The sequence below is a fragment of the Ictalurus punctatus genome, chromosome 3, assembly GCF_001660625.3.
Source record: "Ictalurus punctatus breed USDA103 chromosome 3, Coco_2.0, whole genome shotgun sequence".
NCBI lineage: Eukaryota > Metazoa > Chordata > Actinopteri > Siluriformes > Ictaluridae > Ictalurus > Ictalurus punctatus.
Window position 1 is genome coordinate 23,187,034 of NC_030418.2, and position 26,896 is coordinate 23,213,929.

A 26,896-nucleotide genomic window follows, 5' to 3' on the forward strand; every position below is an offset into this window, starting at 1 on the left:
ACATACACAGAATTCATATTGTTTTTCTGAAAGGAAAAGTACTGTCCAAAATACCAGAATGCTGATCAGGGTCCCAAGTCTCATACAAAATAGAATGTTAAATTAGTACACTATCTACAAATATGAAATTTAGTGTGGTATAAGGTACTTGGTGTGGTATTAGGTTCCTAGGTGGACTATTGGCTAGCATGCAGCACTTTCACTGCTGCAGTTCGAGTTCAATTCCTGGTCAGGGAACCTACCCCAGCCACTGGAGGGTTGCACGAGCCAGTGCACTCTCAGTGCCAGTCCCAAGCCTGGAAAATGGGGAGGGTTGCCTCAGGAAGGGCATCCATAAAACTTGTAAGGATCCACTGTGGCGACCCCAAGATGGGAGCCGCTGAAAGTGAAGTGTGGGATTCAGGCAAACGAACTATCTCATTCATTTATTCCTTCATTCAGTCATTTCTTTCTTTCTTTTACATTGAATCTGTTTAAATGGCCTGCTTGAACCTGAAACCTTGTGAAACCTCGTGATGAGCAAAATTTTGGAAATAAAGAGCAGATGAGCAGAAATTATATATTTTTGTATTTTATTGAGATTGCTGTTTGCTTGTTCTGTTCACTTTTCATTCCCTGCACTGATGTGCTAAGTTGAACAGCCAATCAGAGAACCCACTCTCCTGTCAGTTCAACCTGCTCGATCAGCACTGACAAGAGTGAGATGTACCACCAGGACTGTGGGTGACCATCAGCCACTAATGCTTTCACTGTCCAACAGTTGGCTGAAAGAGAGACAGAGAGAGAGAGAGAGAGAGAGAGAGAGAGAGAGAGAGAGAAAGAAAGCAGTCCCTGTGACCTAGGCTGGAGTCTGGAGTGTGAGACCAGGCTGCTGATCCTGCTTACCTGACACACACAACCAATGCTTCTGCTTATCCATTATTTAGCATGAACAATTTACAGCACAATAACACAGGAGAAGAGTCATCTCAACTCTTTTCTCCCCATACAAAGGAAAAAAAAACCTTAGCAAAAGCCTTAGCAAAGCTCACTGTGATTAGTATTTTGGTCGATAACAAATTACAACCATGGAAATAAATAGTTACACAGTACTATTTCCAATATATCTGTTGTTTTTCTGATGCGATTTAAGATTTACAATCTGCAGTGTTAACAGAAATTAATCATATAAAAGTCAAACTGTGGCAAAACAGCTTCCTGCACTAGTCATGTAATATCAAGTGCACATTAACAGCAGAAAGTGTCTGGGTGCTTAGTCATCAAAATTCCCCTGCTGTCTAGTTTTACATATTGGAACACAATAAAGCAAGACTGTGGCAGGAAACAGAGAGCCACGCAGGGATGAAGAGCAAAATCCTGCTAACCAATACATTACTTATAGTGTTCAACATTGAATACAGACATTGAGATGTAGACGGATGTTATTATTACCTATTAATAAAGAATATAGGTGTTAATCCTACAAAAATACATTAGATTTTATTTACTGTCTTGTTTAAAGTTATATGTTGTCAATAGAATAAACTGAATAAGTTTATATTGGGTTTCAGCTACTGTTAAGTCAATATCATATCACTACTGTGATAAATGGTGTGATAATGCACTTTGAATATTGCAAGTATTATCAATATGTGTACTGTCATTATGTGTATTATTACTGTCAAATTATTCACAGTAACAAATGGTAGGGTAAAATTATTTATCTGATTAATTTTTTTCTCTTTTACACCCAAGACCGTTTGGTGGCTCCAGATGTACATTCCTCACTCTTGAAACGACGTACCTTTATTATCAGTTTCGTAGTTATTCATTGATTTTACTAAACTATATGCTTTAATATGCTTAAATTCATTGTATTTACTGAACAATATGGTTAAATCCATTGTATTTACTGAACAATATGCTTTAATATGAATAACTGACAAGTTGTCAAGCCCTCTCCTACAGTGAGCACTGTAACTATTTAACTCCAAACAGCAAACAAGAAGCACAGCATACTTGATCGCTTACACTGAGTCCCAACCACATGAAAACACATATAAACACACACCTACACACACTTTCATACACACACCCCAGGGTTCCGGCCAGTCTGACAACTTGATGTGGTGTCTCCTTACATAAATAAATGTTAAAAAATAAAAGTATACCATTTAACAACTATACATATACAACTTGGTTAAATAACAACAAATTCTTATACTGAGATTATGTGAGGGTCTACCAAACAAATCCCTCTATAAATTGTTACTATAGAAATTATAATGCATCAGATTGAGCACATTAATATAAACCTGTATAAACCTAATATAAACCTAATGTAAACATTGTGAAATTAATTCACTATGGCTATAAAGACAATAGATTTACATGAACTTCTAGCTAAAGGATAGGCTCACCACACATACTACAAACAAATGTAAGACCCAACCAAAAATACTGACACCATAGATAGACATGGGCCTACAAATGCCATGCTAGTCCTTACACTGATGCTCAAATCTGAATGCAACTCACATGCCAATGCAACATCATGCTAAATATCATTATTTCCATCGCAAATGGCCTGTATTAGGACTACATGCAAAACCATTACAGTATTTAACCATTTAACATTTCTAAAAAAAAACATCATTGCACACTATACCAAATAAGGCAAGCCCAAGAAAGACTGTTGCAAGCAACCATATCAACAGCTGAATTCAGCACCACAGAGACGCACAGCAGTGATACACAAACAGTGAAACTTACACAGCAGCAAAAAACACACTTTACAAGCATCACTACCAGTAACCAGTTAAAAGAGAAAAGCGTTCCACAAATATCAAATCAACAACAGCGTCACATATTTGCCCAGAAATGGGGCACATTCTTTTAATATTAATATTCTTTTAAGAATATTAAAACTATTATTTTAAGAATTAAAACTAAAATGCATTCTCTAAGAAAATTTTGAGAAAAGACAATTTTCAAATATGTACATGTTTCTTATCACATGGAGTTATGAATGTCATAAAGAAAAATGTTCAAATAAAACATGCACCTGCTCTAGTAGAACATTGAGCTGGAGTACACATCGTTATGAATGGTAAGTAAAGAGTGTGAGAAGTTAAGTGTAATTTTTTATCAAAGCTTAGCATGCTTTGTTCTGCCTCTGAGCATTGCTTGTCTTTAGACTATTGTGGCTCACCCCATCATCCTCCTCCGTTAAAGGTGCGCTGATGAAATATTAATGCTGCAGAAGTAAGGTCTCTTGCTTTTGTGTGTGTGTGTGTGTGTGTGTGTGTGTGTGTGCGTGTTTGTGTAGCTGCTGCTCCAGAGACATTTGATATATGCACCTCTGGAGTTTCCACCATTGCTGCTTCTAGTGTGCCACTTTTCAGTAATTAGCACTCCTGAAACACTATTGTATGCTTTCAGAAAAAAATTTACCTTTCCCTGTCACTTGGGTGGTACACTCAAGGGTACATACTCTGTACCTTTAATATGTATATTTTACCAAGAAATGTGTACATAGTGTACCTTTCAAAATTATTTAAGGTACATAAAATAATTTTATAAAATAATCATAATTTAATTAGAATACAGATTTAAAAGTACCCTACATGCAGATAATATATCATCATATAATACATTTACATTACATGGACACTACATTTTCTCTCTAACACTCTAACTCTCTTTCTTTCTTTCTTTCTCTCTCTCTCTCTCTCTCTCTCTCACTCACACACACACACACACGCACACACACACACACACACACACGCACACACGTACACTCACCCTCCACTTTATTAGGAACACCCGTACTCCCGCACATTCATGCAGTTAAATAAACAACCAATTGTGTGGCAGCAACGCAAAATAATTATGCAGATCAGGTCAAGAGCTTCAGTTAATGTTCACATCAAACATCAGAATGAAGAAAAAGTGTGATCTCTGTGACTATGATTGTTGGTACCAGAAGGGCTGGTTTGAGTATTTCAGAAACTGCTGATCCCCTGAGATTTTCACACACAGCAGTCTCTACAGTTTACACACAATGGTGCAAAAAACACTGAGTGAGTGACAGTTCTGTGGGTGGAAACGCCTTTTTTATAAGACAGGTCAGAGGAAAATGGTCAGAATGGTTTAAGCTGCCAGGAAGTCAATAATACTAACTCAAATAATCACTCTTTACAACTGTGGTAAGCATAAAAGCATCTCAGCATGCACAAAACATCAAACCTCAAGGTGAATGGGCTACAACGGCAGAAGACCACATTGGGTTCCACTCCTGTCAGCCAAGTTGAAGTTTGGAAAAAAAAAAGTTTGACAGTTGAAGATTAGGGGAGGAAATCACCTTGTCTTTTTCCATTCTTCAACTGTCCAGTTTCCATGATCCTATGCCCATGATAGCCTCAGATTCTTGTTATGGGTTGAAAGGAGTAGAACTTGATGTGGTCCTCTGCTATTATAACCCATATACATCAGGGTTTAACATTTATATGTTGTTTTCTGAAACATACAATACACACCCTCCTTGTACAATATCCCCCTCCTTATAACACTATCTACACAACCTGTGGGAGTATATGTTGTCTATAACAGTGTTCCTTACAGTATATATGTTGTTCTGTTGCTGTGTCACAAGAATTTTATTGCATTTAAATGCCCATATACACACAAAAATAGAACTTGAACTATAAATTGCAGCATTGCTTTTTACAGACTTCAACACAGAGAATACATTTCCTGTGAGTCATAAAAGAAAGCAGGTCACCCTTCCAGGTCCTGGGATGAACAGTGAAACTAATACAGTAGGAAAGATATGTAGTTACAAGACTGAGAAATATAAATCTGGAGCAACAAGCCCTCAGTGTTTAAAGGGTTAACAAAGGTACACAGGCTACCATAATATTCACATGTTCACACAAGTCCTAAAAGTAGATAAAAAAAAGAACACAATTAAACAAATGAGACAAAAATATTATACTTGGTCATTTATTTATTGAGGAAAATGATCCAATATTAAATATCTGTGAGTGGCAAAAGTATGTGAACCTCTAGGATTAGCAGTTTAATTTGAAGGTGGAATTGGAGTCCGGTGATTTCAATCAACGGGATGACAATCAGGTGTGAATGAGTGCCCTGTTTTACTTAAATAACAAGGATCAATCAAAGTCTGATCTTCACAACCCATGTTTGTGGAGGTGTATCATGGCACGAACAAATGAGATTTCTGAGGACCTCAGAAAAAGAGTTGTAGATGCTCACCAGGCTGGAAAAGGTTACAAAACCATCTGTAAAGAGTTTGGACTTCACCAATCCACAGTCAGACAGATTATGTACAAATGGAGGAAATTTAAGAATATTGTTACACTCCCAAGGAGTGGTCAACCAATAAATATCAATTCAAGAGCAAGACGTGTAATAGTCCATAAGGTCACAAAGGAACCCAGGGCAACGCCTAAGCAACTAAAGGCCTCTCTCACATTGGCTAATGTTAATGTCCATGAGTCCAGCATCAGGAGAACACTGAACAATAGTGGTGTGCATGGCAGGGTTGTGAGGAGAAAGTCACTACTCTCAAAAAAATAACATTGCTGCCCCTCTGCAGTTTCCTAAATATCATGTGGAGAAGACAAAGGGCTATTGAGAAAATGTTTTGTGGATAGTTGAGGCCAAAATAGAGTTTTTGGTTTAAATGAGAAATGTTATGTTTGGAGAAAGGAAAACACTGCATTCCAGCATAAGAACCTTATCGTATCTGTGAAACATGGTGGTGGAAGTATCATAGTTTGGGCCTGCTTTGCTGTATCTGGGCCAGGACGACTTGCCATCATTGCTGGAACAATGAATTCTGAATTATATCAGTGAATTTTAAAGGAAATATAGGAATTTTAGTTCTGTCCATGAACTAAATCTCAAGAGAAAGTGGGGCATGCATCAAGACAATGGCCCAAAGCACAGAAGTCATTTTTACCAAAGAATGGTTAAAGAAGAATAAAGTTAATGTTTTGGAATGGCCAAGTAAATGTCCTGAACTTAATTCAATATAAATGTTGTGGAAGAATCTGAAGCAACAGTTCGTGTGAGGAAACCCACGAGCGTCCAAGAGTTGAAGCTCTTCTGTACTGAGGAATGGGCTAAAATTCCTCCAAGCTGATGTGCAGGACTGATCCACAGTTACCGGAAATGTTTAATTGCAGTTATTGCTGCACAAGGGGGTTACACCAGATACTGAAAGCAAAGGGTCATATACTTTTGCCAGTCACAGATATGTAATATATTGGATCATTTTACTCAATAAATAAATTACCAAGAATAATATTTTTTGTCTCATTTGTTTAATTGGGTTGACTTCTCTTTATCTACTTTTAGGACTTGTGTGAAAATCTGATGATGTTTTAGGTCATATTTATGCAGCGTTCACAAACTTTCAAGTACCACTGTAAATTAAATCAATAAATCAAATGGAAATAAGTTACACACAGTTGAATCAGCTACAGTCAGGATAAAGAGCTAATGTTGCACGGCATGTGAGTAGCACTAAGCTAATGAGGTGACTACAATCAGTCTGAGCTCTAAACTCAGTCATCCCGAGCAGCACTGTAATCTGGATTATCAGCAAACTTAGATGTGCTCCTCTAATCCAGCACAGACAAAACCAGAAACTATTTGCGACAAGAACAGCAAGTGCAGGTACAGAGTCCTTAAATTTCAGGTTATATCTCAAAGATATCATACTAGGCCAATTTAAACTAACAGCCTGCATAAACTGGTTTTATTATTATTATTATTATTATTATTATTATTATTATTATTATTATGTAATTATAAGAGGATAATAAGGATATGCATGAACAGAAAACACATAAATACTTCTCTGAACTGGCTGAGTCCAACTGCCGAGCATCTAAAAGTAGCCATTCAGAAAGTGCATTATGAGTAAGAATTATGCTTGCATAATGCTAAAAGTAATTTGGAACAATTATCATAAGGTGGAACTCCCATACTGTGGCACAAACATTTAATGAGTTTTCACTAACTAACTAAAGAAAATATTAAAATTAAAAAACCATTTGAATAGTGAACAACTACTGACAAGGCAAAGTGCAATGCAGTTTGTGTTGCCACCCTCCTTCCCATTTCTTAAGGATGTCAGTTCCAAAATTCTCCTTGCTCTGTCACTCCTGTTTGTTTCAAGTAAAACTTAAAAATATGAGAGAATTTTATGTGTTATGTTAAGCATATTTATGTGTTATTATAATAACTGATATTAATGAACACAACTACATTTTAGCACTGATCAGCTGAATGAACACCTACAGTGTAGGAGTCCAGCTGAGACACAATTAATAGGCCTACTGTACACCATTGGACATCAACCCTCTTCCTTGAGATCTACCTTCCTGCAGGTTTCATCTCCAACCAAAATCAAACACACCTGTTTTAGCTGATCAAGAACTTCTTAAAGCAATGACTAGATGGTCAGGTGGACTCAATTATGGTTGTAGCTAAAGTCTTCAGGAAGGTAGATCTCCAGGAAGATGGTTGGTGAACACTGTCTGTAGTTTTTTTTTCTTAACATAATCTCTGTCTACCACATATGTAGTGTGTAGTGTAGTGTAGTGTGTAGTGTGTGTGTGAGTGTGTGTGTGTGGGTGGCTGTGCATGGGTGTGATCATGTCATTTTCATGTATTTCCGAAACTAACTTGCTAGCTAACTAACTAACTAGCTAAATAACTAAATAACAAAAAAGAAATAAAAAGAAAAAAGAAAACCTGGTTTACTCAAAACTCTCTTATAATGGAAGCCAATAATAATGGTCAGTCAATAAATATTATGTAACCACAGGCCTGCTGTGTGTAATACCTGGTCCTAGGACAAAACCTTTGACCAACCTTTTTGATTAAATAGGCCTACATGCCAATAAATGTCTAATATTTTATCCAAAATGACTTACAATTCAGATAGGATACAGTTACATTGTTGAGAGTTAAGCACTCAAGCACCCACTGTCATCCTTAGAGGCTAGGATTTGAACACATGACTAAATCACCACTGAGATGCATGTGAGTATTTAAGTTTACACTTAAGTGAAAACTGGAGCAAGACAGCAAAAGATAAATAAATTAACTAATTCTTTCTCAATGATCTAGATGATTTTTCTAGTACTGAAACAGTAGTGTTTCACAAATGTAGCTTTGAAATACCTCTTAAAAACATGTTTTGTATAAAAATTTGTTTGCTGACTGAATAACACTGAATAATGGTAAGTCTTCCATTATACGTGTGTTCTGACTAAATGTTTCTGTTCTGCCTTTTCTCAGTAAAAGGAAAAGTCCAATAGTACAGGGTGTACCTTAGGTTCAGCATCACAGAAGAAAATAACAAGCTTTGCAGAACTTGCTCAATATGTGCACCATTTTTCTCAGCACACAAATTCCTATCCGTAGAATTATCTGTTTTTGCTCTTCCTTGTTCAGATACATCATGGTCTGTAAAAACATACAAATATGCATGATGCTGCTATGCTGTACTGCACAAATGAGTGTTTTCCCTGCTCTAACACACTTGGCTCAACTCATCAGCTACATCCAGTAGCAGCCCTTCCTGAGTTGAAGTGGGTGTGTTAGAGATGGGAAAACTCCGGGTAAAGAGTTGAGGAATTGTGCTCTAGATATGGTTGAAAAACACGATATTATTTTTAAATTCAGCACTGTCAGACATAAGAGGTCACTGCAGCAGCTCTTATCATCTGTCACGTTACGTAACTCTACCGTGCACCACGCGCGTCCTGCTGTACTGAACGCAGCGGTCCGCGCGCGCGGACAGGTCACATGGTCCACGGTCATTTAACACATTAGCAGCGGTGCTTCAGCTTGAACACGAAAGGGGTTAAAAGACACGCACGCGCGCGCGCAAACACGCATGCACACGCGCGCGTCATACCCTCTGAACCACTTTAAGGGTGACTTCAAGCAAGCCTCTTGCTAACAGTAGTTGTAGTAGCAGTGTTGCTGTGTCACTTACCCTGTTTTTAAATGATCTGTCCGGTCCGCTTTAGCAACTCATGTAGCGACCGCTCTGAAGTAAACTACTGCACCGTGTATTCGATCGCGAAGGGCTGCTTGATTTCACATGCCACTTTCTGGATGCAATCCGTCAGATCATTTTTGCGTCAGAAGCCTCGCCTGTCCACTCGTATGAAGCCGGTTAAAGATTTTGTAACCGCATGTCTCGGCTGGAATTGCAGAACATCGGAAATGATTGACAGATCGAGCTGTGGCTCGAGGGCTGAATCAAGTCTCTTGTCCCCGCCCACTGTGTGTAAATCCGCCAACAGGACTGCATGGCGAGGAGGCGCCGGGCCAGCCGCGTGTGTCAGAGAGGCAAATCGTTTTTAACACACAGAGCTTAACTTCTACCGAAATGCACCCTGCAAATATACGTTATGTTACACTATAGCGATGGTAGCTGTACTGCTGTTTTCCAAGTGCAGTGCAGGATCATCCATTCAACCCCCCTTCACTACTTATCGCGCTCATATATAGTGGCATTTCTGTTAACAGTCTCCCTATGGTATATGCACAATCAGTATCAGGCACTTCAGTCTCATTCTCCTAGTAGTGGTTAAGTAAAGAAAAGGCAGCATGCTCTGGCAGAAAGCCGACCAACTGCTTGGCTCGGTTGTTTTCTTGCAAAGTTCAATCTAGCCTGTGTAACAGGAAATGGAGTGCTCAAGCTACCGTCCAGTGCTGAAAATAGACATATTAAAACCAGAAAAATGGCCTTATCTGAGAGGCTATTGGAGATCATGTGTCTTTTTATTTTTATTTATTTATTTTTTACATAAAATTTACAGAGGGCTATGGCACATATGCAGGCCATGGCCAACATTGGATACATTTTAGGGGGAAATGTTGCACCATACATTAAAGTTTCTAGGCATAACTGCACGCACAACATAGGGTCAAGATTCTAAGTCTAACCCTTTGGGAGACTATGAACCTTAACTATAAAAAGAACCCACGAGGAACCAGTTATCCTAAGAGTTAAAGTGAATATGAAATTGATAGCTTGGTGAAAACAGTGATTAATCTTGGGCCATGCCAGTTGTTAAAGTAGTGTTTGCCGTCCTGTCTGAGTAGTGATTATCTACTTACCAGTCTCTCTCTCTCTCTCTCTCTCTCTCTCTCTCTCTCTCTCTCTCTCTCTCTCTCGATCTATCTACCTATCTATCTGAAGACGTCACATAAAATACAATGACCATACAAAACCCTTCCAGCAGACAAACCATATAGAGGACATTCATATATTCAGTCATTCATGTATCTGTCATACAGAAGATATAACTTATAGATATTCATATAAACTGTAAAGTGACTGCTGCAGCTGAAATGACATGTGCAATGTTAAAATGATGTGCAAAATGAGGCAGACACTAAACGTTTTCAGACACCTGATCATCACACCCATATGTGGACCTTCCCCAAACTATAGCCACAAAGTTGGAAGCACACAATTATATAGGATGACTTTGTATGCTGTAGCATTACAATTTCCCTTCACTGGAACTAAGGGGCCCAAACATGTTCCAGTATGACAATGCCCTTGTGCACAAAGTGAGCGCCATAAAACCTGTTTTGCCAAAGTTGGTGTGGAAGAAAATGGGTGGCATGTACAGAGCCCTGACAACCCGACTCTGACTGCATCCCAGGCCTCCTCACTCGATATCAGTTCCTGACCTCACTAATGCTCTGATGGCTGAATGAGCACAAATCCCCACAGCCACGCTCCAAAATCTAGTGGAAACCCTAGTGGAGAAAAAAGAGTGGAGGTTATTATAGCAACAAAGAGGGACTAAATCTGGAACATGATATTCAAAAAGCACATATAGGTGTGAGGTTAGGTTTCCACAAACATTTGGCCATATAGTGTATGTAAAAATGTGCAGAGTGTACACCAGTTAAGTTTACAGAGTGTACACCAGTTAATTACCAGGTGTACTAGACCAGGGAATCACCATGATGAATGTGATGTGATGAATGATCCACTTATTTTGAACAGTCTTTGCTTTTTCAATGTCTAAAGACCTTTCAATATGTTATATACAAAGTATTCCTAGATAGCATCTGGATGTGGGCCACTTCAGGCAGTGATGCGGCACTACTGGCCTTCTTTTGGTCCGGACAAAATGGATATGAGCCTGAAGTGGGCCACATGTAAAACAGCAAATATGGCCGAAATATGTGGCTCAAACATGGCCCAAATAGGCGGCTGTGGCTCAGGTAGTAGAGCGGGTTGTTCACTAATCGTAGGGTTGGCAGTTTGATTCCCAGCCCGCATGACTCCACATGCCGAAGTGTCCTTGGGCAAGACACTGAACCCCAAGTTGCCCCCGATGGCAAGTTAACGCCTTGCATGGCAGCTCTGCTACCACTGGTGTGTGTGTGTGTGTGTGTGTGTGTGTGAATGGGTAAATGAGACACAGTGTAAAGTGCTTTGGATAAAAGTGCTATATAAGTGTGCCATTTACCATTTAAATATCCCAAATCACAAGTGGACAAAGATGCAGTGCTCACAGCAATGTGTAATCTGGATGTGACCCTAAAGTGGCCCATGTGGTAAATAGTGAATATGTCCTAAATATCACAAAACAAACGTGGGCCACCTCTGGCAAAAATGTAACTCATGTGGCATTGCTATGGCCTGCTTGTGGCCCAAATCTGACAAACAGGAGTGGAGCGCCGAGTGCCATCATTCCACGCGGTATGTGGGAAGGATGTGTGGGCTGGAAGTGTCAGGTGTGAGCTGGATCTGGGCCACAGCAATTTTGCTATCTGGGTTTGTATAGCACCTGGTTATATATCTAATGGTGCCTCTGCTATTCAGTAGAAGATATTTTCCCATTCTGGTATGGTGTAGATCCACCTGTTTCTTTAGATTGAAGGGTCAGTGCAAATCAAAACAAAGTTCTTCTGATTGATCACTTTTAGCCTATGCTGAAACATTTCTATCCTGATGGGAGTGGATGACCCCACCCCATACACAGGGCGTGAGGGGTTACTAAATGGTTTGAGGAAAATGAAAATTATGCAAAATTATATATGCTACAGTCTCCAGATTTCAGTCACCAGAGTTCAACCCAAATGAACACTTATGGGAAGATTATTAAATGACTTTTTATTTTAAATGCCCCCATCCCCCCCTTGAATGAGTGAATTATTTTTTTCATTTCAAAAAAGTGTTAATTCCTCCAGAAGCGTTCTGAGGACCAGTAGAATCTATGCCAATTCCTTTCATTTTGTATTCCCTATAGGTAATAAACATGTACGTATATTCTACTTGACAGAACTCTTAATTTCAATGCATGTAATCATATTAACACAGTGAGGAACAAAAATTTGTCAATAGTTATGTGGATTATACATATGCCCTGCATAGGCATTTGGCTGAATATTGCCCGTATTACAGGCTGTCATAACATCGTTCATGTTTCATTACCTACTTGATTTCATACTTTTGAGTTGACCCAGAAATCAGGTTGATGTGAATATGAACAATAGTTTCTTACAGGGTATCCTTTGTCATCTCCTAGTGTTCTTAACTGATTCATACAACTTGTATGGCACAATTTCTGACATAAAATAAAATACACAAGATGTTTCAACATTAGCAAATATTCTAAACATATGCTTAACACAAGAGTTTAGCAGCTTGTTGCTGCTAGACCATTCCAGACTTTGCACATTTCCGTGTAGTGAGAGTAAACAGCAGCAAGGACAGAAAATCACGCCTTATTGTGCCATCTAGTGGAAAGGGAATGTTAGTGCACATGTTGAGGCATTTTCCTTGTGGGTCAGACACTACACCCACGCACCCATACACTACGTATACAGAAATACTCTCTCTCTCTCTCTCTCTCTCTCTCTCTCTCTCTCTCTGTCACACACACACACACACACACACACACACACACACACACACACACACACACACAGATAAACTCATTATCTCACTCACTTTCAGTACACGCTTTATCCTGATCAGGACCACAGTGGGTCCAAAGCCTTTCCCAGGAACTATGGAAGATTGTGGGGGCAAAGGGCAGGGCCCCCTGCACACCCTGCACACACACATTCACACACTGATTCTACTGCTATGTTCTTGGTAGGTGGTAGGAAACCAGAAAAACCAGAGGAAACCCACATAAACACGGAGAATGTGCAAAGAAACTCTGAGAGTACCCTGAGCTCAAAAACAAACTGGAGACCCTGCAACTGTAAGAAGACAATGCATAAATAATAAACACATAAACCTTAATATCCTAAATGTTTATTTTTTATACAATTGTTGCAAAATTAAAGTGTCTGATCTGCAGTCCATGTCACACATGATGTTATGATATTATCGTTGATTAACTGAGTATTTTTGTAGATCTGAGCATCAGTATAAAGACTCTGACCAACAAATGTTTTTTCATACTTTTATTACTGACATGAAAGTAAAACCTAAAAACAGATAGAATAACTTATATATATATATATATATATATATATATATATATATATATATATATATATATATATATATATATATATATAACAAAATGCACATTCCACCTTTTTGCATTAAGTTTATTTAAAGTTCACTCTACTCAGGTCCAGCCACACATTTTTGTTAATATAGACTAACTGATCATGTGAATACAATTAAGGTGCATGGATTAACATTATGTTACTTCTGGCAGGTGTTAGGACACCATATCAGAAGTCATTCACCAAGCTGTTTTCCTTGTGGGAGCACAGTGGCACAGTGGATAGCCTCACAGTTCTAAAGTCCCCAGTTTGATCATGAACTCAGTTTACTGTCTGTGCGGTTTCACACATTCTCCCCATGTTCCTGTGAAGCGCATCTGTGGCTTCTTCCCACATCCTACTCTAATTTGCCCATAGCTGTGCACGGTGCCCTCTGTTGGACTGGTGTCGCATCCAAGGGGTAAACCTGTTTAATGTCCAGTGTTCAGAGGTCTGGATCCACCATGACCCTGACCAGGATAAAGCACCCACTGAAGATGAATGAATGTTTTCCTCTATATGGAGTAAAACTTTAAACACTATATAGAGAAAAGTATATAGACACATGACCATCACACCCATATCTGCCCATTTCAAAACCATGGACATTAATACCTAGTTGGTCCACCCCTTTGCTGTTATAACAAGCTCCACTCTTCTGAGAAAGCTTTTCACTAGACTCTGGAATGTGGCTGTGGGGATTTGTGCTTATTCATCCACAATAGAATTAGGGAGGTTGGGCACTGATGTCAAGGCCTGAGAAGGCCTGGTGCACAGTCCAATTTATCCCAAAGGTGTTCAGTGTGGTTGAGGTCAGAGCTCAGGCCACTCAAGTTCTTCCACACCAACCTTGGCAAACCATGTCCTTATGGACCTCAATTTGTGCACAGGGGCACTGTCATAATGAAACACATTTGGGCTAAGCCCCTTAGTAAAGAAAGTCTTAATGCTACATCATACAAAGATGTTCTAGACAATTGTGTGCTTCCAACTTTGTTGCAACAGTTTAGTGAAGATCCACATATGGGTGTACTGGTTAGGTGTGCACATACTTTTGGGCATATAGTGAAACTAGCTATCTAGACAGACAGACAAACAGATAGATAGACAGACAGATGCAACATTACTCATGAAAGAAAGACTGTGTAATTAGGCTAGAACAAATGTATTTTTTTGTAAAGAAAATAGCTGCTCGCCTTGACCTTCTTGACTCTCTATGGAACCTGCATGCCTAAACAAGATTTTTATGTTAACAGTATATTAAAAAATATAGTAGGCTAAGACTGAAATAACCCTTTAATCAGTAGACTACGTACAGAATATACACGGTTCAAGTGTTAATCTAATTAAATAGGTGTGTTTTAACAGTTTCGTGTGACGTGACGTGTCTTTTCCCCACAAACAATTAATAATTAAATAAAAAATGCTTTATTGAATAGCAACAATCCCTGAAGTTGCATCATTTCATCTTCAAGTGTGTGAAGGCAATGCGCATGCGCAGTGACGTCTGCCCATTGGCGCACATGCAAGTCGCGCCGGTAAAACGGTCTTTCTATCGCTTGTACTCTCACTGTACGCGCACGCTTTCTTTAGGGCTAGAACAGATACACAGATTTTTCCGGCTGTCCTATCGGGAATACAGATATACATAGACAAGTCCTCAGAATTGTATCTGTTCTTAGAAAGCTAATCGTTTTAATCATGACGGAGAAGAAAAACGAAATTAACGGACACGCTGTGTCCGAGACCGTTATTCCGGTCGTCTCGCTAAAATCAGAGAAGAGGAATTGCAAATATAAGTTAAAGTCCTTTTTACGTAGAAATCTTGTAGTGATCCTGACGGTCTCCGGGGTTCTTGTGGGCGTCTGGCTCGGCGTAATGGTTCGTAAAATGAACCTGACGCGAGCGCAGATGACTTACTTCGCGTTTCCCGGTGAGATGCTGCTGAGGATGCTGAAGATGATCATCCTGCCTCTTGTGGTGTGCAGCCTGATCTCGGGCGCTGCCAGCCTGGACACTCGCTCTTTGGGTAAACTCGGAGGGATCGCCGTGTCCTACTTTTTGGTCACCACGCTCATAGCCTCGTCCATTGGCATCGCCCTGGCTTTCCTCATCAAGCCCGGGGTTGGCGCTGGCGCACTCAACACCAACAGCCTGGCGCTGGAGAGCGTCAGCAACAACAAGGAGACCGCCGACTCGTTCTTAGATCTCGCAAGGTATTGATTTGAGCTCATCTGATCTGGTTATTACATCTACATTTAAGTGCAAAAGTATACATAACTTTAATTCGAAATGATCACACCAACAAGACATGAAGAGTTAAGCTTACAGATAATGACTTCCTTTATTATTCCAGAGTAAACCAACTTTATGTTGCCAAGATATGTCAAAATAATAATAATAAAACCATCGAAATGTACTGCACTCTTATTCTACTTGACTCTAATTAGCCTACTTTATTTCAGGTGTCCTGTTGTTTTTGGATTGTTTCTCAGTTAGATTTCTTTCAGTCTTTGGTAGCAATGGCGTAGTCAGGAATTTTGGGGGCTTGAGGGGGGCGTGGACGGGGAGGAACGAGGGGGTATATTAATAACGTTGCCATAAAATACCTTTATAACAGTTCCCCTGAACCGGATTGAACCTGAAGATGCTAGCGATGGGGGGAACTACATATTATCTTATAAAGCCATATCATTTTTCTTCTTCGGAAGTACACCCTGTTCTCCCTATGTTCAGAGCCTGGTTTTAAAAGAGAAACGGGAGAAAAGCATGATTCTGATTGGTTAATCGTGTTTCTCACCATAGCAGCTGCTAGCCTATGATATAGACTACACAAATTAAGGGAAAATGTTTGGGTTGTTTAAATATGATGATGACTCTGTTGACCATTTATGAACATCATTACAGTGTGGGCACAAAACAATGTTATTTGATATTAAAGCAATTGTGCTATAATGACATTCCTAAAAGTGCAGGGAACTGGGAAATATTTCACAGGGGTGTTCAAACCAGAAATCCACCCCCTAGCTACACCACTGCTTGGTGGTTTCTTTGTGTCTATGTGCCTTTCTGTCTGTATTTCAGAATGATTTACCTTATCTCTATTCAATATTCCCAGTCACTGTTATGTCTAAACCTGATATGTTTTCTGTTCCGTTCCAGTCCTGTGAAAGGTCAATATTTTCTGGTTTTAGGCCTTGTGAACGCTGTATTCCTGATCCTATTAACTGATCCTATTAACCTGACTGCTCAGAGTAAAATGCCTGAAAATTTGAGACAGTGAACTTTTCATGGTTCTTTTTTGTTGTTAATTTGTTTGTTTAAACCCCAAATCAAACCCCCTGACTATGCCACTGATTAATAAAGAGTGAGACAAACAAAAACAAAGTTTTAATATGTACAAATAGTGTGGGAAATGGTACACCTATACAGTATATGTTATATATCTAGTTAGTATATGTCTCTACACATTAAATGTGTTCATTCTCTCCACTCCTATCTTCCAGGGGCAGTGGGAATCTTTCTCTAAAAGCCTAGTGCCCATTACAAGATTTTTTGGGGCTCTGCCTTGTCCATGTCTGCCCTTATGGCTACCAGGATAAGATATCTGCTGTACTTTGGCACTGTGCCCCCACCAAAGAGCTGGCCAATCTGGACACACCTACCCTCCTCACATTGATTGCAAAGCTTAGTCACACAGTGAACTCAGAATAGAGCTCCCTAAATCTTATTATGCTTGTCAATTCAGCCAGGCTGCCATGTTTGGTACTGGTTCTGCTAAGATGGCTAGGACTGTTGATTGCTGAGATTTCTATAGGCATAATGGAGCTATGGGTTTTTCAGAAGAGGTTAACAGCATGTGACTGGACATCACAGATGGAAACGTGTCCTTGTGTTAGTGAGGGGACCGCAAACATTAACCCTAGTTTGCACAGACAACATCATGACGGTCAGCTGTGTCAACCGTCAGGTACAAGGTTGAGCAACTCTCTCTGCCTTGCTCAGGAGATTAGCCTCACTGAGAGTAACTCATCTGCCAGGTGCAGCAGTCTGGGCAGTGGTAAAATGGTTGGGGGTGTGGCATCTGCACCCAGAATTGGTAACCCATATTTGGGAAAGGTTTGGTGAGGTGCAGATAGACCACTTCTTCACCAATGGCAAGGGAACACAATGCTTGGCCACAGCTCCAACATAGCCAGTAAGTTATTGGCTTTCACCAATGCTTTCACTATTGGTTGGATCTCCCAAAGCAGATCTGCTGTCACTCTAACCAGATCACCCGTGTCTGTGGGTTTGGTACTGAATTGCCAACTGCGGACTGCACCTTAGGTGAAAGCTGCTTCAGGAATGGTGTATACCTCATTAGCTATGTCCAGTTCATTTCCCAATTCTAAAGACTACCTTTTTTAGGAATGCTAAACAGCAGCAATGTCCCCATCTATGCCAAAGGTATATGTGGCAGCCATAAAAAGAGTCAGGGAACTGCATACCCTGACAATGAGCTCACCTCACATGTGTTGGTGGTCAGAATATTGTCTTACCTTTTTTTGTGAATAATGAAGCTTAGTCTGCATTGTTCCTTGCTTTTCCTGGTCCATTAAACAAGCATTTCAAAGGAGCATAAAATGCAAACATTTTCGTTGTAGCACTTAGCTATGCAACTACAGGTTGCACAAACATATCTCTAGGTTATGATTTTAAATAAAGCTCATGACATAAAAATTGAGTGTGCAATTGTGATGGATTTCTTTTGAGTTTGCTCTTTACTTATTCATGCAAATGGAAAAGAGAGACAATGCTTGCTTTCATAAAAAAATCTTGCTTGCTTTTTTTATGTTTCATACTAATGAACAATTCAAGCTCTGGATGGAAGGAAAGTAAACACACAGCTGGCTAAACAAGCTTGTGGGTTACTGTGGCATTTAGTCCATATGTGTGGGAAAAACTGATGGTGTTACTTGTCATACGTCATGACCAGATGGAGAGTAGAAAGAGGCTCATAAATGACACCTGTTGTGGCATACCAACCTGACTACATTTTGCCTTGGGAATGAATGAAGTTAAAAAGATTTGTATTTATTTTGGTCTATTTGGTAATAGAAATCAGTTTAGTTAAAATTGATGGAGGATTCATAACATGTTACAGTGCCCTCCACTGATATTGGCACCCTTGGTAAATATGAGCAAAGAAAGCTGTGAAAAATTGTCTTTATTGTTTAACCTTTTGATCTTTTGTTAAAATAATTCACAAAAATACTCTGCTCTCATCGATATCAAACAATTGAAAACAAAATAGGTTTATCAAAAATATATATTTGTTAAATATAGGTGTGCAACAATTATTGGAACCCTTTAATCTATACTTTGTGCTACTTTCCTTTGTCAAGATAACAGCTCTGGGTCTTCTCCTATAATGCCTGATGAGGTTGGAGAATACATGGCAAGGTATCTTTATGTGAAAGGCTTACTGATATTCAATTTTATAAGTGAGTTTTATGTGTCTCTCCCTACTAATGGGCTTAAAACAGAAAACGACCTCTCTTACCTTTACCCACTGAGTCACCAGATTAATTTGGTTGTGTCATACAATTCTGAGAAGAGTGTTTCAGTAAAGCCTAAAAAATGTTTACGGCATAATTTAAGACTTGTACATCACATGTAACATGTAAAAAGTTATTGTTTTTACTGAAAAACAGTGTGACAGCCCAATTATATAATATTTAGAGAGCCTGTTATGTCTGATATATACAGTGCTGCTGCCTAGTGGTAATTCAAAGAAGAGACTCTAGTAGTATTTGTCAATGTACACATCACATCCACTTTTTTCTTTTCACAGAAACCTGTTTCCATCTAACCTGGTAGCTGCTGCTTTCCGCTCAGTGAGTACCGTTCTTCTTTCCTTTGATGTTTCAACTCAGACTGTAATCAATGTATACAAAATCCATATACCAGAAGCAGCTGTTTAACCATTGTATTTATGACCACTTTCCAACCTCAGTTCCTCCATATTAACAGCCCTACAATGCTTAATGAAGAGAGTCTCTGATTGCTGTGAGCTTTTTTCTCTTTACCCAGTAAATATCTCCCATGCTTTCTCTCACCATTAAAAGCTGCCCAGTCATTGCCAAAGCAGGCGTATTCCATTCCCTGATGCCTGGCAACCTGGCGCGCTTTACTAGGATGTACTACATGGGTGACTGATCAGGCTTATGTGAGTTTTGCGGAAAGCTGAGAAAGGGTTACAGGGTTGTGTTAGGGGTCGTAGATAATGTCACCAGGCACAGTGGGGAATGTGTACAGCTGAGTGTGCAATGTTCCCCCACTGACTCAGGCCTTAGTCAACTAATAAATAATCATGTAGATAGTAATTAGATCCGTTACAACCAAAAAAAAATAAATAACCATACCTAAATTAAACCATACCTAAATTACTGCAGCCATGATACAGATACAAAGGAGATGTAATGGGGGGCTGGGGGTGGGGTACTGCCCGTTACTCTTCTACTGAAAGCCAATGTCAAATTGAAAGGAATTCACTTCAGACTCAAATCTCGATGATCCTAATTCATAATCAAAAATACTTATAGGTCAGATAGTCAGGGAGACATATTTTTATCCACCCTGAAAGGATTAAATAAAAAATACTATTTTTGACTGTTTCCTGCACATTGGCTGTTCATATATTATACAAGAGATAGGACAGGCTGGGAGACCACAGTCGACATAGTTAAAGTTTCTGAGCAAGAGGAGCCTCTGAATAGCAGCGCCATTGTCAATGTGTGTGCCAGTTGGCAGGTTCTCTTCAGCTGTACTTTAAATGCTGCTTTTGTAGACTTCTGGAGAGACTTCAGTGATTCATGGAGATGAATAAACTTGACAGTTCATTGAAATGTCAATGAGTTGAAATGTAAAGTTATGGAAAATATAGGCATGCATATATATTATGTATTGCTAATGAAGAACTATACTTAATTTTTTTATTATGTCATAATCTCTACTTTTTGTTGTAGTATGCTACAGACTACAAGATGATTCCAGTGGGAAACACAACGAATGGGACTATACTCTATCAAAAGGTATCTATATTTTACTGCAAGTTATGTCAACAAATATACTATCAAAATATTGTTTCATCACAATGTTTTGATTGCTGTAACTAAACTATTAATGTACATTGTTCTATTTTTTTGTTGTTGTTGTTAGACAAATGATAAAATTGTGTATTTTGTTGCCTGGGCATTCTATGAAACAGGTGAAATGTTGGATTTTAGATGTATATACGGTACATAGGGTTACATAGTATGGCCAAAAATAATGATTATATTACTAGACATTACAATTGTGGTATACCTTGCAACACAGAAACGAGTTTGCTTTGCATTCATTTGACATTTATTATTATTTAGCATTTTCAGCCTTATCTAGAAGAACTTTGTCTCAGTTGCTGGTTTTGCATACCTTGATTTTTTATCTCTTGCCACTCTTCAGCTATTTAAACACTTGAACAGCTGGCGACGGAAAGTCTTTCCAAGAGAGCTTTAGTCACCATGTGTTTCAAAACAACAGCATTTAACTCCCATGGAACATTTAGATCTTTCCAGAGTAAAGGATTTTTCCTGTCTTTCCGTAGTATTCACTGTTTTATTCCCATTTTATATGAAAAATAGGATTTTTTTTTTTCTCCCATTTGTAAACATTCAGCAGAAATGTGTTTCTTGATGACTCCCATCAGACATAGATGAGCCATGCCTGAGTGTCTGATGGAGCCCAGTATTTGGGTAATTGCCAATGTGATCCCTTCACATTTCCATCCTAATGTGAATACTCTAACCCATGCCCAAGTGAGACACTGTCTGAAAACAGTGGTCTCTTGGAGATTATTGACCTATACTGAATACAGTTGGAGGTACTCGCATAGTAACATTGTCTCACATTTGTAACAATCCACGTAGTCTGTTTGTATGAAAGTGAACTAAATACAAGCATGAGATTAAGTTGGACCTAATCTAATAGACCAACACTGTTCTGGTGTCCTGTATGGGCAGAAACTCCACACAGCCACTGTACCACCATGGATGTTATTGGAAGATTTAATTCTTTTATAGCATCCACCAAGACTTCAGCCTGAAATAAATACAAAAATAATTAAACAAATGTTGAAATATACAATAAAATATATTTCATGTAATTGTTTAGGGTTCCTTTAACATTTTAAAATAATTGTTTAGCATTTAATTATGAATATAATTAATTTATTTCATATTAGACCTTACAGTCATTCATAAATGTCCATACATCAGGTGTGTGTGTGTGTATGTATGTGTGTGTATATATATATATATATATATTATATAAAACCAGTGTTACTTATAACGTTTTTAATGAGCTTTTAACTAAAACAGCTGTAAGAGAGACAACACAGCCTGTGTTATAGAACATCCAAAGAGTTTCAGCCTTTATGTTTTGTCGAGGGCACAATGCAACAGGCTTATATAGTCTCGATCAGCCCCAGTCAAATAGACTTTATATGGCTTCCCAGTTACCAGTGACACAGATGCTGTGTAAACATGGGGGTGAGACAGCAAGAAAAACACTGCTGTGTGCTTATTGATTTAGTTGAATTTGTCTGTTTAAGGTATCTTCTAACTAAAAAGCATGAAAAGTTCAAACAGGTTCATTCATGCAGTTTGCTATGACCAGTCACATACAAACAGAACATTTTGACCTTTACTGTGGTGGAGAAGGTTATAAAAACATTAAGTTTAGGGATACCATTACTAAGTAGACACAAAGACGCCAACAAGGAGAGGAATAATGATAACAGAAAAAAATAGCTACATTAAAAAATAAATAAAAGGAGACCCGAAAAGTTATTGGAGGCAAATGAACTAAAGGTCTACATTTATGTCACTTTTATAAGTGTTTTTTTAATCACATTCAAAAATGTGATTTTTTTTACTATTAATCTCTCAAAATGCATTTCTTTGATATTTTTTGTTTGATATTTTTAAACCTGACAGTTTATCTCACAGTGATGTTTGTGAAAGGAAGCACCTTGAACTAGGCTGATATCTAAAGGCATATTTGGCTGGTTGCAGGTGCCAATGGGAACAGAAGCAGATGGGATGAACATTCTTGGCCTGGTACTGTTTGCCATGGTGTTTGGAGTGGCCTTAAGAAAGCTGGGAGCTGAAGGGGAGGAGCTCATACGTTTCTTTAATGCTTTCAATGAAGCCACTATGGTACTGGTATCTTGGATTATGTGGTGAGTGAAACCCTCTGATTAAAGACTTAAACTTGATAACAGTGAATGCAAGCAGTCTGCCTTGATTTTTCTACAGTATTGGTCCAAGTCCGATTATCCCTAAACATTTTCTAATATTAACAATTCTTAATGACAGATTTGAGTTTACAAACAGTACAAACTGCTTGCAAACAGTTTCACTGTCAGGTTGTCTTATTGAGCGGTATGGAGAAAATTATTCAGACTGTTTTAAATGCACTTTAGAGGACATTTACGGCAAATAAATATGTAATTGCAAAAGGTCCATGGTCTTTTCCATTAGTCATTCCTGGTTATGGCTGGATGTTTTGGTTTGAGCGTTATTGCACAAATGTATGGGTCATGGAAATACACACTTTGTCCCCATAAGCTCTTACATATTTTAGAGTGAGTTATGTCCTAAAATGTCCTTAATAAAAAAATAATTAAAATAATTTCTGATGCTGTCAAATGCCCTGTGATTTATATGCTGTATATCAATGTGTTTACAGGTATGTACCAGTTGGCATCATGTTCCTGGTAGGCAGTAAGATTGTGGAGATGGAGGATGTGGTTCTGCTTGTCACCAGCTTAGGAAAATACATCTTTGCTTCAATCCTGGGCCATATTATCCATGGTGGCATTGTCTTACCTCTTATCTACTTTGGACTCACTCGCAAAAACCCCTTCAGCTTCCTCGCTGGCCTGATCACACCTTTCACCACAGCCTTCGCTACTTGTTCCAGGTAATTCCTATTGTGAACGTTGCGGTCTGTACAGTGTTCACGTTCTCTATACCCAAACAGGATTTCAATGCCAGCTCAGATTTCAGTCTACATTGTGATTTGTATATTCAACTTATTTGCATGCTTTGGGGTTTTCAGCACAATGCTACCCAGATGTTTTCTTCATTTGATTGAAAATGTAAACTTTAGCAATTTGATCTGTTCACAGAGGAAGTAGAGCTGTTTCAACTATTAGGATCATTCAAGGTTGAACTTTAGGTCCTGCTGCATTAAAAACTTCCTTTAAATGTTTAATCTAAATAGAAAACATCTCTAATTATAAGGTAATAGAATTGCGTTGAACATTTATGTGGCCGTATGCTCTGTTTCACCTAGGTTCTATTCATCTCTGTTGTTTGGCCTTCTTTCATTATGACTTGTTATTTTTGCTTTCTCAGCTCAGCAACTCTGCCCTCCATGATTAAATGTGTTGAGGAGAATAATGGTGTAGACAAAAGGATCAGCCGTTTTATCCTGCCCATCGGAGCTACTGTAAACATGGATGGAGCTGCTATCTTCCAGTGCATTGCTGCTGTATTCATTGCCCAACTGAACAATGTCGACCTCAACGCTGGCCAGATCTTCACTATTCTGTGAGTGCATTACTGAAGGCACAGCTTCTGACAGACTAAGCAAGCATATTAATAGACATGCAGAATGTGTTCTAGGCAGCATTCCTGTCCCAGGAGTTAAAACAACCTATGCAGGCTCTGTCTTATGCCAACCCAGTGCTATTAAGAGTGATCTAAATTTACTAGCACAAGAACCACTCTTGCTTCTCGGTTTCCTTAACTGTGAGAGAGTTACCAAGAAAGGGGAAGATAGGCATTGATTTGCTTTTATATTTATTTATTTGTTTGTTTGTTGAATTTTTTCCTCAAAGTGAATTAAAATTGAGATAAGATACAGTCCAAGCAGCTGTGGGTTAAAGGACATGCTCAAGGGCCCAACAGTGGCTCTTTGGAGTCTCAGGGCTTTGTCGATCAATAACCGAGAGCTTAACTGCTGCCCGTACATTGAGAGAATGAAAGTAATAGAGATTTTTCTATCCTTTTTGCAGTGTGACAGCTACAGCGTCCAGTGTTGGAGCAGCGGGCATTCCAGCCGGAGGAATCATCACCATTGCGATCATTTTGGAAGCCATTGGCCTACCTACCAATGATCTGTCACTAATGCTGGCTGTGGACTGGATTGTGTAAGATATCCTCTATTAAATAAATTTCATTATTCTCTACTGCACATGATTTAGTCCAATTACTCTTTTTTAAATTAGAATTTAGCGTTTATCATATCACATATCTGGAAATATGTTTGCTATATACACAATTTCTTATATTACAACCACAGACTCTGATTTGTGCGTGTGATTTTTCTGTGTGATGTCTTACTCCCTTATATATCATGTGACACAACACATGCTTGAGAATTTAGTAACAAGTTATTTATATATTGGTGTACGTGTGTGTGTGTGTGTGCATGTGTACGTGTGTATGTGCATATTCTTTTTTCAGGGACCGTACCACCACTGTGGTAAATGTGGAAGGCGATGCTCTGGGTGCTGGGATCTTGCACCATATAAATGAGCAGGAGACGAAAAAGCAAAAACATTTTGGCAGCCAGCAGGAAGAGGAGGAGCTAAAGGAGGTTAAAGTGGAAGCCGTGGCTAATGTCCAGGCTGAAGAGGAGACCTCACCTCTTGTCACGCACCAAAGGCTGGGCGATGACTGCTCATATAACTCTGCTGATGAAAAGGATGGCGTGGAGTCCGTGTTCTAAACTTACTTTCTTCTAACCACTGAAAGCAGTTTATCCATTCAAAGCATTTCCAAACTCAATCCTTGCTTACTCCTCTCTAAAGTCCGGAAATACAGGCCGTATTTCCTGTCTACAAGTTGTGAGACTTACTGTATATTTGTTTTGTGGTATTAGCAAATAGAATGGGATAGAATGAGATAGAGAAATGATCATTGTAGTTACATTCATACCACTTTTATTCTGCCAAAACATTTTTATTAATCTCTCTTCTGGGAAAAATTTCCTTTTTTTTTTTTTTTTTTTTTTACATGTCTAAAAGGGAGACTATTCCCTATTTTGAGTAGTTGTTAAAGATAGTGAAGAAAATCATTTACAGACTGACCTCTTTCACTGGCTCTATTTATTTGCTGTATCTTTACTTCACCTGTGAAACATTAACCATTTTGAAGATGGAAAATAAAACATGTATTGTAAATATTTGTTTCCCAGTCTAGGGACACTGAGATTTGATGAGGACTGCATTGCAAAGTGACAATCTGAATATGACTTCTGGTGCATGATTTCACTGGTTTCTGGGAAAATAAGAAGAATAAAAGCGCCATTGGATATACTCCAGGGGCATTTATGTCCGGTTGCTCATGGGTGTCACAGAAACGCTACTAAAGTAAGATACTGTAGTGACACCCAGTGTTATACATGTGAAAGTACTGTCATTCTCAGCCAATCTTTCTTTATGTTCAGGTGGTATAGTTCACGTAAACATACGGTAGACCACTGATGGACAAAATAAAATTGATGTTGTTTGTTTACATTTCAGTATTGATTTGCAACTAAATGTGAATTAATTAAGTTTAAAGGGCCATTAAACAATGAATTTTAAATGTATTGAGAATTATAACTGCTAGGTCAACTTGTGATTTTACATAATTTCTTGCAATTTTGTTACTTTTGTACACAATTTTTTAAACATATTTATCTTAATCTAGATGCTAAAAGCATTGGCTGCCAAATTGGTAAAGAGTGTTATTGGCTGGTTTAGCAAGTTAATACCACTGTATGTGTTAATAATGTGTTTTTGAAATATTACCAGTACATACAGTAATACACCAATCAATCTTAAAACTGTGACTTAACTATGTAACTACTACTGATTTCCCTCAGCTGTAATATCTTTGTCATTAAATCAAGAGCAAAGTGGCCTGTCTTTTCTGTGGTGTTGCAAACAGGTTGAATGTTCCCTAATAGTTTTTTTTTTTTTTTATGTAAATGTGAAATGTGAAACCCGTATATAAAAAAAAAAGAAGCATGAAATGTGTGTGTGTGTGTGTGTGTGTGTGTGTCCCAAGATGTCAGTATGAACATAATGCAAATCCCAATATAATGCAGTTCATAATCAAATTATCTGTTGGAAATAGATTCACAAGGGAGAAAGGGCTACTAACCTTACCTTTGTAACCTTAGTATCTTTTCTCTAGAAAAGTGCATGTAGTGTACCTTTAAAACCTTACTCTAAAAAGTAAATTACGGT

At 38.6% G+C, this 26,896-nt stretch overlaps 2 protein-coding genes across 3 annotated transcripts in view; one reads left to right on the top strand and one right to left on the bottom strand.

The window, feature by feature from the left end:
- The window catches only part of sertad2b (SERTA domain containing 2b), a 46,871-nt gene extending 37,613 nt beyond the window's left edge, over positions 1-9,258 (bottom strand). For both annotated transcript variants that reach the window (XM_017464445.3, XM_047154091.2), the window contains exon 1: positions 9,020-9,258. The gene's annotated coding sequence lies outside the window, so the exon portion shown is untranslated. The remainder of the gene's footprint in view (positions 1-9,019) is intronic.
- A 5,836-nt stretch (positions 9,259-15,094) lies between these two features.
- On the top strand, positions 15,095-26,565 carry slc1a4 (solute carrier family 1 member 4). Its single transcript, XM_017464882.3, has 8 exons — positions 15,095-15,782; positions 19,403-19,445; positions 20,577-20,642; positions 22,665-22,831; positions 23,341-23,574; positions 24,012-24,206; positions 24,674-24,808; positions 25,125-26,565. The coding sequence occupies exons 1-8, from the start codon at positions 15,268-15,270 to the stop codon at positions 25,387-25,389; spliced, it is 1,620 nt and encodes a 539-aa protein (XP_017320371.1). The 5' UTR covers positions 15,095-15,267; the 3' UTR covers positions 25,390-26,565.
- Positions 26,566-26,896: the final 331 nt, after the last annotated feature.

Coding starts and splice junctions, on each gene's coding strand:
- slc1a4 (XM_017464882.3), top strand. CDS start 15,268: ATGACGGAGAAGAAAAACGAAATTAACGGACACGCTGTGTCCGAGACC. Junction 23,575..24,011: donor GCCTTCGCTACTTGTTCCAG/GTAATTCCTATT, acceptor TTGCTTTCTCAG/CTCAGCAACTCTGCCCTCCA. Junction 24,207..24,673: donor GGCCAGATCTTCACTATTCT/GTGAGTGCATTA, acceptor TCCTTTTTGCAG/TGTGACAGCTACAGCGTCCA.